The sequence below is a fragment of the Caretta caretta genome, chromosome 2, assembly GCF_965140235.1.
Source record: "Caretta caretta isolate rCarCar2 chromosome 2, rCarCar1.hap1, whole genome shotgun sequence".
Classification (NCBI taxonomy): Eukaryota; Metazoa; Chordata; order Testudines; family Cheloniidae; genus Caretta; species Caretta caretta.
Window position 1 is genome coordinate 171,786,409 of NC_134207.1, and position 17,068 is coordinate 171,803,476.

At 38.3% G+C, this 17,068-nt stretch overlaps 1 protein-coding gene across 5 annotated transcripts in view; it reads left to right on the forward strand.

The window, feature by feature from the left end:
- The window catches only part of EZH2 (enhancer of zeste 2 polycomb repressive complex 2 subunit), a 147,876-nt gene that overhangs the window by 93,097 nt on the left and 37,711 nt on the right, over positions 1-17,068 (forward strand). For 4 of the 5 annotated variants that reach the window (XM_075125588.1, XM_075125585.1, XM_075125587.1 and 1 more), the window contains 5 exons: positions 5,823-5,946; positions 7,204-7,332; positions 12,908-13,024; positions 15,196-15,316; positions 16,308-16,451. In XM_075125588.1, the coding sequence (XP_074981689.1) occupies positions 5,830-5,946; positions 7,204-7,332; positions 12,908-13,024; positions 15,196-15,316; positions 16,308-16,451 (628 nt within the window). In that variant the 5' untranslated portion in view covers positions 5,823-5,829. The remainder of the gene's footprint in view (positions 1-5,822; positions 5,947-7,203; positions 7,333-12,907; positions 13,025-15,195; positions 15,317-16,307; positions 16,452-17,068) is intronic. The other variant, XM_075125584.1, reaches the window with a different exon arrangement.

A 17,068-nucleotide genomic window follows, 5' to 3' on the forward strand; every position in this document is an offset into this window, starting at 1 on the left:
AGCAAGGATGCTGTGACAGAAGAAACTGCAGGCTACAGTAGTGTAGGGGGCATTGGCAGCCGCCAGAACTGATACTTCACTAGGATCCAAGCGATTCCACAAACTGGCTTCAGTTTCTAATACCTCAAGAAGCAGCAAAAATTTCTGGAGAACTTACCAGCTTCAGTTCCATGCTCTACAAAAGTTATGAGACAGGATCCAACATTTACCAGATCCAAAGCCTCAAAGCAGAAGACCCCTTACTGCTGTCGGTCTCTGTATCCAGAGCCAGTCCATGAGAGAGACGTTCTTCTGAACTGTGTGTGCCAGTGCCAACTAAGAAACCAGTGAGGAGAAAGGACTCTGTTACCAGCACCAAGAGATGTTCTGTGTGCACTCCAGATGATGATACGAAAGTATGCTAATGAGTGTGAATATAATGTAACTGGAATATGCTTCAAAAAGGTCTCTTGTAAGGTTTCATTACAAAGTTAATAATCTACTGAGTGTGTGCATCCTATTTGTATAAATGTATCATTCTTGTATCTGAAACTTGAAATATGAAATATAACTCTGAGGTCCTATTGTAATTATGTGAAGTGTGGGCAATTAGTGGTGGCTTGGAATCTTGATGGCTCCATTAACCAGGCCAATTGGTTGTAAATGGCTCTGTTTACTTGTAAGTCTTCCTGTATACCTGTGTGCTGGCAAGTGGGTAATGAAGTCTTACAGTGACATGTGATCATGTCACCTGAACTGGAATCCATCTTTAACCTGGTGCTTTTCCATTTAGAAGGAGGGGTGGGAACCCAGAGAGGGACAAAGGATTCCCACCTTGTGCAAAAGATATATAAGGGGGTGGAACAGAACAAAGGGTGCTGCAGTCATGAGAAATGCCCTAGCTACCACCTGAGCTAGAACAAGGGCTGTACCAGGGGAAAGGATTGGGCCCAGACTAGGAAGGCATCCAATCTGTGAAAGAAGCTTATTGAAACATCTCTGAGGTTGAGATTTTTATCTGTATTCAGTTTTCTACAGTATTGGGCTTAGTCTTGTGTGTTTTATTTTGCTTGGTAATTTACTTTGTTCTGTCTATTATTAACCACTTGGAACCACTTAAATCCTACTTTTTATATTTAATAAAATCACTTTTTACTTATTAATTAACCTAGAGTAAGTATTAATACCCGGGAGAGGGGGACAAACAGCTGTGCATATCTCTCTACCAGTGTTACAGAGGGCGAACACTTTATGAGTTTACTCTGTATAAGCTTTATAATGGATTTATTTGGGGTTTGGACCCCACTGGGAGCTGAGTATCTGAGTGCTGGAGACAGGAGCACTTCTTAAGCTGTTTTCAGTTAAGCCTGCAGCTTGTGGGGGACGTGGTTCAGACTTGGATTTGTGTTTGAAGCAGGCAAAAGTGTCTGGCTCAAGCAAGGCAAGGTACTGAAGTCCCAAGCTCGCAGGGAAAACGGGCTCAGAGGTAGTCTAGGCACATTAGGTGGCAGTCCCAAAGGGGTTTCTGTGATCCAACCCGTCACGCTGTACTTTCAGTTCTGACCATTTGGATCCTAGAACTCCGGAACTGAAGACTAAGCATAAGGAGACAGATTCTCAGATACAGAAAGAAGGAGCTGAGTACTGGTTCCAAATGGGCTTGCCAACAGTCTGTTACAGGGATTGCACACATCTACCACATGGATCTGCATCTTCATGTCTCAGGTCTGGCAGCATCGGATAAACACTTATTCAGAGTAACAACGATGACTCCGGTCATGCATGTTTGATTGATAGTCCACAACTGACAAAAAGAAGAGGTAGAAGGATGAATTTCTCTCCCTTTTCTTCCACCCAAGATTCTTTCGGGATTTCTGAATAAGTGCTTCACCATTTTCTGTCCTGCAGCTGAAATCACTGATACGCCTTTACAGTTGGTATCGTAAACAAGTTTGAATTTGCAACCGGACTTTGAATCTGAACTAATCCCATGTCATAAGGAGAAATATACTTCCAAAGAAGTGTATGGAGGGTCTTTATCCTAAATTCTATTGCATGGATCCAAATATGGACTTCTGGCTGGACTGGCAAGTTCGTTGATGGGTGAGATGGTCATGCTGGCCCTTCCCTGTACACCATAGAGAGCTTGAGCATCCTTTTGATATAAAGAAACTTTCCTACCTAGGATTTGAGAGAGAGTGCAAGCATCCAATCCAGGTTCCGGATTAGTCTATAGGTAAAAAACAGTGCCTACTATCTTACTGGACACTCTTTAAAAGAAAGAGGAACTGATGATAGCTGAACAAAGTTATGAAACGGATAATGAATTAGAGAATTAGACACCCTCAGATGTTACTACTGGGGGATTACAACTTTTTTCCCCTCAGAGGATGCAGTTCTCTTCACAAGCTAATTGACAGGATGGCAGTGACTCTAGGGATTTCCTTTGTCTATTGAGGAGACTTCTCACCCCATATATGACCACCTGGGTTCATTCTCTAGAAACGGAATTATACTTCCTCTCTGATTTTGCTGAATGAGAAAGTCTATCTGGTCTTCACGTGCCTCAGCACAGTCTATATATAGAGAGAGAGGAAGGAAGGAAGAAAGAAAAACTTGTCCTTCAAAAAGGCTTTTCAATGTTCTGTACACATCCAGCCCCAAACTCTTTATTGGTGGAAGCCAATAAACCACAAACATAACCTCAGATTTGACACGAGGACGGAGAGGTGTTTAACAGTTCCCACCTTAGCTTTTCCTACCGTAACTGGAGATTGCATGTGCCATTTTTATGGCAACCAGCAATCAATAACTTTGGACAGGTGATTTTTAGAGAGAGTACACAATGGATAATGCATTTCAGTTTGTGACTGTTCTGAATCCCTCCTCCCCCTTTTCATGAGAACATGTTGAAATTAGGGTTCCCCCTCTTTTTACAAGCAGATATGCTACAAAGGAAATGCTGAGCAGTTTCGGGGGAAATGGTTTTATTCAAGGTATTTTCTAATTTTAAAAAGAAAGATGAAGGTCCCTATTGGACATGAGGAAGCTGAATTCATTTATAAATACTTTTTTGATTCCATATGGTGTCCATAAGATATTATTTCTATATCTCTGTAAGATCATCCCACCACATTTCGTATTGTAAAGAGATCACTTCTAATATAAAATCCTCCTTTTTGGTCTTTCTACCACCCCAAGAGTTTTTATGAAATGCTTTCTGGTAGTTGTGGCAAATTAAAGAGGGAAGGGATTTTTGTCTTGCCTAATTTAGACAATTTTCTGATCAAAACTCCATCCAGAAAAGATAGCTGGAACCCAGATATGCTCCCTCTTTGAGAGACTACGACACAGAATAAACTGAGAAAAGTCATTGTAACATCCATGCAATGCTTTGTTTATAGCAGCCACATTGGACTCAAAACTTAGGCAGAGCGTTCCTTTCATCGAAAAGATTTGTAAACATATGGTCAGCCATCACCATTCTGCATCATTCTCCATAGCAGATGATAATTTTTCTCATGCTGATAGGGGGTTGTGATTTCTGCCATGTGCATAAAGTCTTATTCCTGTTCAAGAATGAGGTCTTTACAATACTGGTTGGCAAAGAATTGTAAACGCAACTTAAACAGTATATTTGAAAAGGAAATCCCAGGTGTGGTGGACTCACTGTCAGTGTTATGAAAGTAGTGTTCTTCAGTCTTCTGACAGTCAATTATAGTCACTATAGATGCATCCCATCTAGACTGGAGAGCTCATTTAGAGAGTTTGGCGCTCTGGGATCATTGGACTCCCATGAAAAAAAAAGTTATCTGTGTGTGTTTTTTGGTCTTTCTCCAACAACGTACCCAGGCATACATTTTTGCTTAACACATCTACAACATTTCAGATTAATATATTTCCTTCTCTATACCCTGCACAGTAATAGATGTCATAATGAACAGAACAGATTTTTGTGTAAATAGGTATTTCAGGTTTCTTGAGACTTTTATATATGGCTAGTCTTTAAATATAAATGAAGGAGAAGTCATTCTGAGATTTATTAGACTTTAGCTTTCTAGTTGTTGCTTATGAGATTGTCCTAAAGTCCCTCTGAACTCTTCACGTTCTGTCTATACCGGGAAACTGAACAGTTGCCAAAAACAGTTCTTTGACTCCTGAAAACTTTTTTATAAGTGTAACCTGGACAAAACTGTTTTCAGTACTGTTTCAGGAAGTGTAGCAAAGTTCTGACAAACAGCACAGGCACTAAAACCATCTGTCTCTAGATTAAGGAAGACAGTACTGCATCGGTTACTCAGGCCACGTCTTCACTAGAAATGCTGTAGCGCTTCAGTGTAGATGCTAATTAAAGCAACGGGATCTCCCGTCACTGTAGTTAGTCTACTTCCCCGAGAGGTGCTACCTAGGTCGCCAAACAAATTATTCCGTTGATCTGATGTTGTCAATGCTGGTTGATTTTTCACATCTCTGAGTGACGTCGCTGGGTCAGCCTAACTTTTTAGTAAAAAGAAAAGGAGTACTTGTGGCACCTTAGCGACTAACCAATTTATTTGAGCATAAGCTTTCGTGAGCTACAGCATCCGATGAAGTGAGCTGTAGCTCACGAAAGCTTATGCTCAAATAAGTTGGTTAGTCTCTAAGGTGCCACAAGTCCTCCTTTTCTTTTTGCACTCTGTAACTTTTTAGTGTAGAGCTGGTCTTTAGTTTACGTGTAGAAGGTTATCTTCACAACCACAAAAACTAGAAATGATTCTGCAGAAGTTGCTGACACTTGCCCAAGAGCTTCCTACAGTCGCTGATCCACTGGATTTTTTTCAGCTCTGCTAGCCAGAGTGGTTATTGTGAATGTAAAGCACTGCTGAAAGTTAAAGTACTTCAGATAAAATACAGCAGGCTGTAGTGGTTCATTTCTTTCGTATAGGCAAGTCTTGAGAGAATGGCTTTGTTTTAGGAGTTCTAGCATTGTTGGCAGCCAGGAAGTGCAATGTACTTTAAATGGTGACAGCTATTTAAAGTATGCGGCATTGTTATGAGACCATTTCGTAGGTATTGGCAAAATGTGCAGTTTTTTTAATACAAAGCACACATGAATCTCAGATTTTTTTTCATTGTCCAGTTGTTAATATTTGTGTGAAAAAGTTTGTAAATAAATGATATACATTTCATTTCCTTTCCTGGATTTGGGACCAAGTTTATCTAAATACCATAGTAAAGGAAGCTTGGAGAATTTTTTTGTCTATCTTGTGAATTTATTCGGTTTTAAACTCTTACCTCCATTATACTTGTTTACACAATAGTGCTTTTATAGTTAAAACATTTTGCAGTGGTAGTGCTGAATAGTAACTAGTTTAAATATCTTCTTCTAGTTTCCCATATTTCTGGTGACATTCACAGTAATGTGGATTCCAGTTTGAGACTCAAATACGAACTATAACTAGAAAGTTTAACTTCCCAATACTTCACAGTGTGAAGTGTTTCTCAGAATCTGAACTTTTCCATTGGCTTCCTACATAAGGGCTTGATCCTGCAACGTGCTGAGCAATGTGGCAGTTAAGCATGTGCTTAACTGTAAGCCCGAGAGTAACCCCATTGAATTCCAGTGCAATTGCTCCCATGCTTAAAATTAAAAATACGCTTAACTGCTTTGCTGGATTAGGGCCAGACTGTTCAGCACCTTACAGGATCAAGTCCTGGAAGGTTAACTGTTTTCTGTAAATGTCTGATTTTTCTTTACCCTATTGTCCATCTATCTGCTCAGTCACTGTAAAATGATCTCTAAGACACTATCCTATCTATAGTGGCTAGGTCAGTGAATCTTAACGTGATATTGTTGATTACAGGATAATCATGGGTCAGACCGGAAAGAAATCTGAAAAGGGACCAGTTTGTTGGCGGAAGCGTGTAAAATCAGAATATATGCGACTGAGGCAGCTCAAGAGGTTCCGCCGGGCAGATGAAGTTAAGGTATGTCACCTGTACCTCCTTCATGAAGATCTTATATGGTAGGCATTGGAATGTATTTTCTTCTGAAATATAAGTTAGAATTGAAATCTTGCACTTAACAAAATATATTTTATGTACATATTTGTTGGAAAATATGATTTTTTTTTCTGAAGGAGAAGATATACTCGTTTTTTTTTAAATAAAAGGTGTTGCACATCCCAATTAACATGAACTATTAAGTGCCAAAAATTGTATTAATGTCTAATTAGAATTATGAATTTGTAGGCAGGCATTTACGCAATACATTCAGTTACAGATTTAAGTCAGTCAGGATATGTCAAAGATCAGTGTTCATTTATGCTTGAAAAATCCTTGCAGTTTTTAGGGGAGTTGGTTCTGTGGAGGATGGCCATATTCTCCCTGTCCTGCCGCACCATCATGAAACACTAGATCTCCAAACATTCAGAAATGGCGTGCATGTAGGAGGAGGAAGGAGGGATAGTACAGTTAGTCTCCATACCTCTCCACAGACAATATTGAGTCAGTTCAGAGCTTTTCCATCACAACCCTTCCACTGCATTTTTGTTTAATTCCTTTAATGTAGGGGGGAAAACAGTAGAGATGGGCTGGCCTTTTTATTTCCACGTTCCCATAATTCAGAAAGGACTGACTGTACTTTCTCACCTTTAAAAAAATAAAATCATATCATGGCTGAGATCAAGCCTGAGTAACTTAAAATTGAGTTATTGGGAATGGAAGCATTAGATCATGAAGCATAGTGTTGGTAATATAGGCTATGTGTAAAAATTGTAATCTTTACAATAAAACATGGCACTAGGATCCTTAAGTCTGTTTGCCTTTTATATCATATGCATTAATGTCAAGGATTTTTGTGATTTTATATATAAATCAATCCACCTGGAAATGATGAAATGATGTTTTTCTGTGATTTGTATTGTTTAATCATGGAAATACAGGACCCCTCTTTTTGCCGGTGAGCATGGCTACTTTAAAGAAAAATAACTGTTCCATAATTCTGTATTTAAATATTTAAGAGGAAAAATACTTTTCAAAATAGACAGAAATGCTGAAAATTATTTTCTAGTAAAATTTGTGTTCATTTTGTGTATTATGGCGCTGCTTAAGTGCGGTTAGTGTTTTCAAAGATGTATGCTTTGTTAATAAAATAGACCTGATAGTACTTGAAGAGGTTATTAAATTAATTTTGACTCGTTTCTTAATTTGCTTGCAACAGTCACAATTCTCTTTCACTCTTAGAGTATGTTTAATTCTAATCGTCAGAAGATACTGGAAAGAACAGAAATCTTAAATCAAGAATGGAAACAACGTAGGATACAGCCTGTACACATCATGACTTCTGTGAGCTCATTGCGTGGGACCAGGGAGGTTGGTTAACGTGTTGTGGTAATTCTAGTTACAAAGTTGTCAGCACATTTTGGTTTTACTGGTGAAAAATCGGCTAGCAGGTCATGTGTTAGCCACTAATGTTCTCTTTTCATATGAGGCCCTAGCACCTTTCTAGGAATTATTGATTATTACTCCTATCAGATGCTTACTAAGAAGAAATCAATAAAATGCTACTTAGTTAAGATCCAAATGTGCACAAAATTAAGACTTTTTGCTGCAGAAAATGCTTAGGTCACATGTTACCATCCTTTAATCAGGCCTTGTCTCATGGGCACTTGGGGTCTGATCTAGCTGCCACTAATGTCAATGGAAAAACTTCTGTTGCCTTAAATGGCAACTGGATCAGGCCCTCACTTCATAAAAGAACATGCATGAAAATAGTGAACAGATTAGTTTGCATAGGCCTCGCTTATACTAGAAAAGTTGCACTGGCTTAACTAAGTAGGTTGAAAATGGATGTAGTTTAAACTGCGAAAAGTAACTGAAATACTTACCTTGTGGATTGTATTTTCTAAATGGGCAGCCTACCCTAAATTCTCAATTACTGAGGGACAGTCTTCACTCATTGATTAATATATGTGCTTTCCATAACCAACTCTCTCTATAACTTTTTGAGAGTGATGTACCCGAATACTTGGATGCTAATATCTAAACTGTATTCTTAAATTTACTCACCAAATTTGGGATACTGCTGATTATACACTATATGACAGGTTTCAGAGTAACAGCCGTGTTAGTCTGTATTCGCAAAAAGAAAAGGAGTACTTGTGGCACCTTAGAGACTAACCAATTTATTTGAGCATGAGCTTTCGTGAGCTACAGCTCACTTCATCAGATGCATACCGTGGAAACTGCAGCAGACTTTATATATACACAGAGAATATGAAACAATACCTCCTCCCACCCCACTGTCCTGCTGGTAATAGCTTATCTAAAGTGATCAGCAGGTGGGCCATTTCCAGCACAAATCCAGGTTTTCTCACCCTCCACCCCCCCACACAAATTCACTCTCCTGCTGGTGCTAGCCCATCCAAAGTGACAACTCTTTACATAATCAAGTCGGGCTATTTCCTGCATAAATCCAGGTTTTCTCACATCCCCCCCACCCCTTATACACACACAAACTCACTCTCCTGCTGGTAATAGCTCATCTAAACTGACCACTCTCCAAGTTTAAATCCAAGTTAAACCAGAACATCTGGGGGGGGTGTGGGGTAGGAAAAAACAAGAGGAAACAGGCTACCTTGCAGGAAATAGCCCGACTTGATTATGTAAAGAGTTGTCACTTTGGATGGGCTAGCACCAGCAGGAGAGTGAATTTGTGTGGGGGGGTGGAGGGTGAGAAAACCTGGATTTGTGCTGGAAATGGCCCACCTGATGATCACTTTAGATAAGCTATTACCAGCAGGACAGTGGGGTGGGAGGAGGTATTGTTTCATATTCTCTGTGTATATATAAAGTCTGCTGCAGTTTCCACGGTATGCATCTGATGAAGTGAGCTGTAGCTCACGAAAGCTCATGCTCAAATAAATTGGTTAGTCTCTAAGGTGCCACAAGTACTCCTTTTCTTTTTGCGTATACACTATATGTATCTTATGACTTTAAAAACAAACTTGGTATTTGTGGATAATTTAAACGCTATACCCAGATATACAGACACTCTTTTCTCAACCTGTGTAGTATATAATTTTAACGTTCGCTTTAATAAAGTTTTTAAATCTGTTCTTAAACTGGTGCAAAACCCTAATGTCAGCATACTTAAACTAGTTTAGCTTCCGGTGGTAGACTGACTTTTTGGTGTGAAATGATCTGATGACAAGGAAAGTGTTTTCCTACTCATCAAATTGAGAAGGGCTTGCCATAAACAAAATGAATTTAATTGACAAATTTTCTGTGTTTTGGGAGGGGGATGACTTTTTATTAAGGGGCAAAAAATAACAGAAAATCTGAAATTTTTAAAAGGGAACTTTTATACAATTTGTACTTTTAGCCATAAATATATGTATCTTCCATTTGTCTTCTTTTTGAAACTATTTCCATCCCATGTGTCTTAGTGTTCCTTCTACTCCTCTCTTATGAAAGTAGTCCTGCAAGCAAAAATGGAAAACAGATGACTGGCTCCAGTCCTACAAAACAATGCACACAGGCAAAGCCACACTGGAGTCAGTGGGGCTCCATACTTGCATGGGCTACACTCACATACATACAGGATCAGAGCTTTTGACAGTAGTTTTAACAAATGCTGAAAACAAAAATTGTTAGGTAAGGGTCATGCATCAATTTTTCAGTTCTTTGGAGGAAAAGGGCCAAATTTCATCTTCAGAATTATGATTTGAATATATCAGATTTTGACTTGCTAGCTTGAATTGCCTTCTTGATGAAAGGGGAATTTTATGTTAATTTCCTGTCTGAATCAGTGAATTGATTATTGCATTCTAATCCAGTTTGTCTCATAAAGGACTCTCAAAAGAACTCTACTTTCAGTGCTTGATTTAAAAATTGCCATAATTTATAATAGGAGGATTAAGACAGGAAAATAGTATCTGAATCCTTTTAAAATAAATTTAAATATTTATTTTAGTCTCAAACATATTGGTTGGATACTTGATATCTTATGTGCAGTTTTCATGACGGTAACACACTCAGTGTGGGTTGCAAGTATCATAGGTGACACTCCTCTGTTTCTGTAGAGCCACAGACCTTGGTTTTCAGTTGCCTCCAGTGACTAGACTATTGAGTGGCATTGACCAGAGCCACTCCTACAAATGTAATTCCCTTTTTTAGTGATTATTGAACTGAGTTCAAAAGCAGGCAGAGTATCACACAGGATCATAAAGGGAATTTAAAATACTGACTTTGTTCTTAACTTTGCATAAACGTAATGTTGCCTTGAGATTTTTAGTTATATTCATTTTTTTTAAAGGACAAAATCGTTTTTATAACTTTGCATACTTTCTAGACTTAAATTATGTCATGAAAAAATTGCTAGAGAGCTACTAGTCAAAGAACTAAATCTAAATCAAATTTCTAAAGACACCAACTAGCCAGAGACTAATACAACAGATAGTCTTCCAAGTTAAGGTGTCTTTGGAAATTTGAAGCCTACCTTGCTGGCTTTTGGAAGGAAGAAAGCTTTCTGTCTCCCCTTCCTCTAATCTTCCTCGGTACTCTGATGGGAATAGAGGTCCACTACTGTCCCCTGCAGCAGCATAAGGACTTCTGAAAAACATTTGGTGAAACTGATCAGTGTCTTGTTAATTTCACATTGCTCCTGTCAAAGCAGTACAGGAACAAAGGTACTGTAGCTATCTGTCTGCATACCCAGGTGGAGTAGTTTGCCCACTGTAACATTCTCTTAATGTGTTTAGTATGAATAAAGTTGTGAAGTCAAATACTCAAGAGTTGGGGAAATGCCAGAAGTAAATTTTTCCATACAAGCTTCATTTGATTCCTTTTTTGCATATGCATTATGATGCAGTCTGTACTTGCATGATCCCATACTATTTTTTCCAGAACCCCTGCCTCATTCAGTGTACGGGACAGACTTGCTCTGAGGATGAATCGAGGTTGTGTAGTGAAGGAGAAGGCTGTTGTCTGTAGGATCTGTCTCACTTATTGCAGAAGTTGCAAGACAGAGACAGGGAAGTGCAGGAGGGGAGAGGATGGTTTCATGGTTCAAGCAGTTGAATGCTGCTCTGAATTCTGTCCCTGCCTGTGCTGCAAAGTTCCTATGTGGTGCCACATTTTCTGGAAACCCAGCTTGAGATCCTGGGGTTTGATTTGCAGAAGTGCTGAGCACTTGCAGCTGCAACTGAAGTCAGCTGGTCTTTTTAACATTATATATATAGACAATATAGTGATGAGTGTCGTAGAAAAGCCTAAGAGGAAATTAATAATTCTGTTTTCAGAGAAGTGTTTGAATAGTGTGCAGTAGATAACGCATAGGGCCTCACATTAAACAATGAAGATAAAATAAAATATTGAATAGTTATCTATTTAAGGAGAATGGTCTGTCCTATGCACCGAATAAGGCAGGTATCCTGTGGAAAAAAATATGATTGTGTAAGAAAAGATGGAATCAGAATACATATGTACAAGAGCACTGAATTAAGATTTTATGGACAAACTTAATTCTGGCATTTCCTAACTCTTGATAGCTTGACTTTGTAACCTTAATATTATTTTTAAACATAGTTATTTAGTGTGTGATTTTATATAATGTGAGGTCTTCTATGTATTGTACATGTCATACAGTGACCCAACGGAATCTCTTCCCTCCCATCCTTGCTGAACGTCAACTTGTGGCTCCAAACCAGGGAGGTGTTAGAGCTTCTCAATGAAAGTTTAAAAAAAAAAAAAAAAAGTATTGAACATAGGCACATTAATGTGTTTTTTTCCCCTAAATGTGTTCTGAGAAATGGCTGAATTGTTTGAGCTGAAACTAAAAAAACCCCAAAAGAAAACAATAACTACTCTTCAGCCAAGCAGATACCTGGCATGAAAAAATTCAGCCTGAATGGTTAAAGTTTGGTAAAGTTATAAGCAACTCTAAACAAGATTCCCAAAGGGAAAGTGTTGAGCAGCCTTAAGTGTAGGCACTGTTACCACCTCTGCCTATAATTGGGAAGGTTATCTTTGCAACTATAAGGACTTAGAAACTTTAAAAATAGAACCTACAGAAATTGGTTTTGTAGGTGCCCCCAGTTATAAGAGCTAGTGAATTTTTCAGGCGCTGGGTTAGAATGTTTATGGATTACTCTAGGACTAACCACATTTATGAATTGTCCAAATGTTTCAGTTTTTAAAACCATTTCTCATTTCACATTTTGAATGTTCTGTCCTCTCTCACCTTTTTGTGATTTCTCTTCCTTCCTATTCTAGGTCTGCAAAAAAGTGAATCGTAAAATAATGTCATATTGAAAGCACTGTTTGACAGCTCAGAGTTCAGTATTAGAGTAAATTTCACTTTACTGTTGTCCTGCACACAGTATACATGGTTTTGGGATAGCATAGGAATATAGTGGAGGTCAAGACTTACAGACAAGTTGAAGTGATAACTTGTTGAAGTAGACTTTCTGATATTAAAGGATCACCATATCAACTTTCTAAAAAGAAATTCTTTCTTGATCTCAGCGGTGCATTAATGTGAAGCTTGGAGGAATCTTCTTTGTCTCCCAGACAACTAGTTAATACACTATAAACACCAGATAAGACAATTTATCATCAAGTACTAAATCTGTTTTAGATAACAGAAAAACATCATTGCATTTGGTTAAGTAGGCTGAGTGTAATGGTACATGAGAGCCTGGATATCATTGTATGTGATAGTAAAAAAAGAACAGCATGCTATGGAAACTATTAACAAATATTCTGCTAACAAAATAATTTGTCTCTTGCTTGTTAAACCTATTCCTAATGCTACCACCTAAAAATTGATGTATTTTTTCAAAGGCAGACTTATCTAATTCTGATATGGTTTAAATTTGATACATTTTGTATTTTGTTACCAAAATTGCTACCAGGAGAGAAGTGTAATTTCTACCTCTCATTTCAGTGCTCTGTTACCAGTGATTTAGATTTTCCAAAACAAGTCATCCCGCTCAAGACTCTGAATGCTGTTGCTTCAGTGCCTATAATGTATTCTTGGTCTCCCCTTCAGCAAAATTTTATGGTAAGTGTCACAGTTTCAGGTTAACTGCTCCTGTATTCCTGCATCTGTGGTCCACTCCAGGAATGCCATTCAGGTCTGCCCTGTCTCCATCTCTTGGCAGGAACCTTTCTCCCACTCCCTTCTGACAGGGTTTTTATGATTACACAGACCTGCCATCCACTGTGATATCTCCAGCAAGCCAGTCTGGTTACAGGCCAGCTCCTGCACTGCTTTCTTTCAGAGGACGATTGATAGTGTTTTTCCCAGTGACCACACAGCTCTTCTAAGCAAGCACGTTTATTCATAGCGCAAAAGCATTACAGAGAAAAAAGAAATTTAAATCCACATTAAACATACCAGAAACCACCCATCTTCCATATGGGGAGTCTGATAGGCCAACATTCCTTCTAACTCGTTAGCAAGGGTTGGGGCCTCCCTTTGGACAGAGAGTGATGTCCATCTGCTGAATCAAAATGAAGGCATGAGCCAGTCCAAGCTCATCCTTTTTATATCAGAAGCCTTTTTTCTCTCTCCCAGTCGCTGGCAAACCCAGCCTGATCCTGAATATGCAAACTACCTGAAGGGTTGGAACTTCTCTGGAGTTGGTTAGTCTCAGTGACTCACCGTATTTTCATTCCTGGAGGAGCTGTGTTAACACATTATACATGGAGTAACAATTATACATAAACCATTCATACATTTAATACAGTTGTCTCCAAAGATGCTGCCTGGAGTTGCAATATCTGTTAAAGTAAGTTAAAAAGTAGAAGCTGTGTGCATTTGGGGAGATAAATTACAGTTTAAGTGGAAACCAATAAACTAATATATCCAAAAGAATAGAAATCTATTCCATTTGTTTTAATATTCAGATCTGTATAAAATACCTGAAATATTTCTTTCTACACTGCTTCACATCAGTTTTCTTTTCTTGCTCTACCCAATTGCCTCTTTCATTTTTTACCAGTTATTTCATAAACTTGAAAAACTTATAAAGAAAAGGTTGAATATTACAAAGGTGACTGGATGGCAGGTTTTTGTGAGCAGACAAAAGTTTTAGTACTGATTCATTTTTAGAAAGAAGACATTTTAAAGATATTTGTGATTTACACTTGGTGAGTGTTAATGCTCAAGTCAAAAGAGATAGTAATAACACTGGCCATAGACTCAACCTTTCGCACCTAAATCTTCTAGAGTTCCATAACATGGGTATTGTAAAGTTAAGGATATTCCAGTCCTTGGCCTCACCAGAATAGAAATCCTGATTATGTACAATGGCTTTGTATTTAGGACAGATGTCAGTTAAGGTCTAGATTTTGACCTAAATCAAATTTGAACTAAGTTTTTAGAAATTAGGACTAATGCCTGATGTGTCCAGAAGGAAGTCGTAATGAGTTATTGATTATTCTTGCATAATCTATTGTCAGTCTCCATTAAGTCATGTTAATTCTCTGAGATCCAGGATTTATTGTATGATCGGACTACTTATATTATGAACAGACATTTAAATTACTTAGGAAACTGCACTTTTGACACTGTACACAACTATTTACATATAATCAGTCATCCTTTTTCATGTTAGTTTAGTGCACTGAAGGCAACCATTTTTATTTAGAATAAAAAAATACAAAATATACTAATTACTGTGTGTGCATCAAGCTGACTGATCTTATTATTAGAAGTAATTTTAATCCAGATAAAATCAGCAGCTAATCTACAAGAAAACTCAACCCACAACTAAATGTTTTTCTCTACAAAAAACGAAACATCAACCCTCTATCCCTGAAAGCCAGAATTAAGTTACACCTATCATATTTAAATTAAATAATTGTAAAGGCATTATTATCAACAAATATTTAATCCATTTTAGACAACAGGTTATCTGTTAACATAATGAGTGTCCTGTTGAGGATAAGGGCTTGTCTACATGGAGGGAAATTGACCAGAATAGTTATAGTGGAATAGTAATTCCACTATAGAAATGCATCAATAACTGCTCGTGTGAGTCTTCTATTACAGAAGAAAGTGACTTTATTTCAGAATGATTATGTGACTGTACGGAACGTCACATCTCATTGCAGGTTTGGGGCAGTGGCACTTCTGAAATGGGGGACTCATCAAAATTTTTTCTTGTTCTCCCTGAGAGAATATCTTTGCTTTTATTGTAATCATAAATCTTTCCACATTACTTTTAGGTAGAGGATGAAACAGTTTTACATAACATTCCTTACATGGGAGATGAAGTGCTTGACCAGGATGGAACCTTTATTGAAGAACTGATCAAGAACTATGATGGAAAAGTACATGGAGACAGAGGTGAGTCCAACACACCATGTATATCTGTCATTTCTTCCTACCTAAACATGATTAACAGCTGCTTATGTAGCAGTCAGCTTTATTATATATTTTTATTTATAAGTTAAATATCAAAACTGAAGTATGATTCCTGAGGACTCACTATTTACTAATACTAATTACTGTTTGGTATTCTCCGTCATCCGCCTAAGCCATGTCAAATAGTGAGTATAACAATCATTCTTAACTTTTGTACATGGATTAATATTTATGCATTTCTTTGAAAATATAAACTAAATCCTCACACCAGTCCTGAGGGTGAAATAGCGAGGTTAACTTTGTTGCCCAGAGCATACAGTTAATCATTGTAATAGCTGGGTTTGATATTAGATAAGTGGTGAAACATTTCAAGGACAATCCAGTCATCATCCTGTCCCTTTTGACTAGACTTCTGAATTGTAGGGCACAATGGCATAACCAGATTGAGCCAGGAGATGGAGAGTTAAACTCTTTGGCATTTCACTTGCCTTTACTGTGTATGAATTAATTCCTCTGGCATGCTTCCTAGGTGGGTGGTGTGGATGATTAGGGAGAGGATAGCAGCAAACCACTTCTCTCCTCATTGCCAGTATGGCACAAAGTGACCAGTACCCCAGCCAGCCCAGTCCCCTTTATCTTGTAGGAAGTGTGATATTACTAGAGCTTTATTTTTCTGTTCCTATTTGCTGGTAGAAGGATTTATATTCCCTCTCTTGGCCGCCATAGAGGGATTTGGGAAAAGTCCCTCAAAATTAACAGATAAGAAATTGTTGATTCTCATTCATCCTCCTGCTCAGCCCCTTCTGTCTTGTACTGAATTTACGGATTGTAATGTGCTCTGAGCACTGGATCTGATAACTAAATGTGTAGCCATAGTTTTAAAAAAAACAACTGAAATATGGGGTAGAAATAAATACTTCGTTTGCACTTCCTTTGTGTTTTTTGCTTTACTTCCGATCTTGATGAATTTCAGAATGTGGATTTATCAATGATGAGATATTTGTAGAGCTGGTAAATGCACTTGGTCAATATAGTGATGATGAAGATGATGATGATGGAGATGACAATTCTGATGAGCAAGATGAAAAACAGAAAAACCGAGACGGCAACAGAATGGGTATGTCAATCCAGTAGATTTGAAAAACCTTTATTATTGTAGCAGTTTTTCCTGCCTTTATTTGCTCAATAAATGGAAGATGTTCAGTTTTGCATTTGTGTTTGTGCTCAGTGAAGTTAACAACTTTATTTCTTCTAGTGATTGCACATGTCTGTTCCACTTCAGGTGTGTGCATGTTTAGTGCACTGTTGAAAACTTTTCCCCCAGTGGTACGCACTGAGGCAGCACATATGTGCATTCTGCTGCCTCGTGCCACTGTGCTGCCCCTGATTCTGCTCAGTTCCTTCACTGCTCATGATGGTTGTCGGAGCATGTTATCTTGCTATTGCAGGTTTTTCTTAAATTGTCTATTTTGTATATAGTTGGTTTTGGTTTTAACCATAGTTCTAGTGTTAGGTTCTTCTAGTCATAAGTAGGGCTTTACCAATTTCACGGCTGTGAAAAACATGTCACGGACCATGAAATCAGCCCTCCCTTGTGAAATATGATCTCCCCTGCTTCTGGGAGCCTGGGGCTCCGAGCTGCTAGTCCAGCCACACTGGGGAGGGTCAGGATTTGTCCTTCCCCTGCATGGCTGCTCTTGGTAGTTAGATCAGATCCAGCTCTAGAGGCAGCAC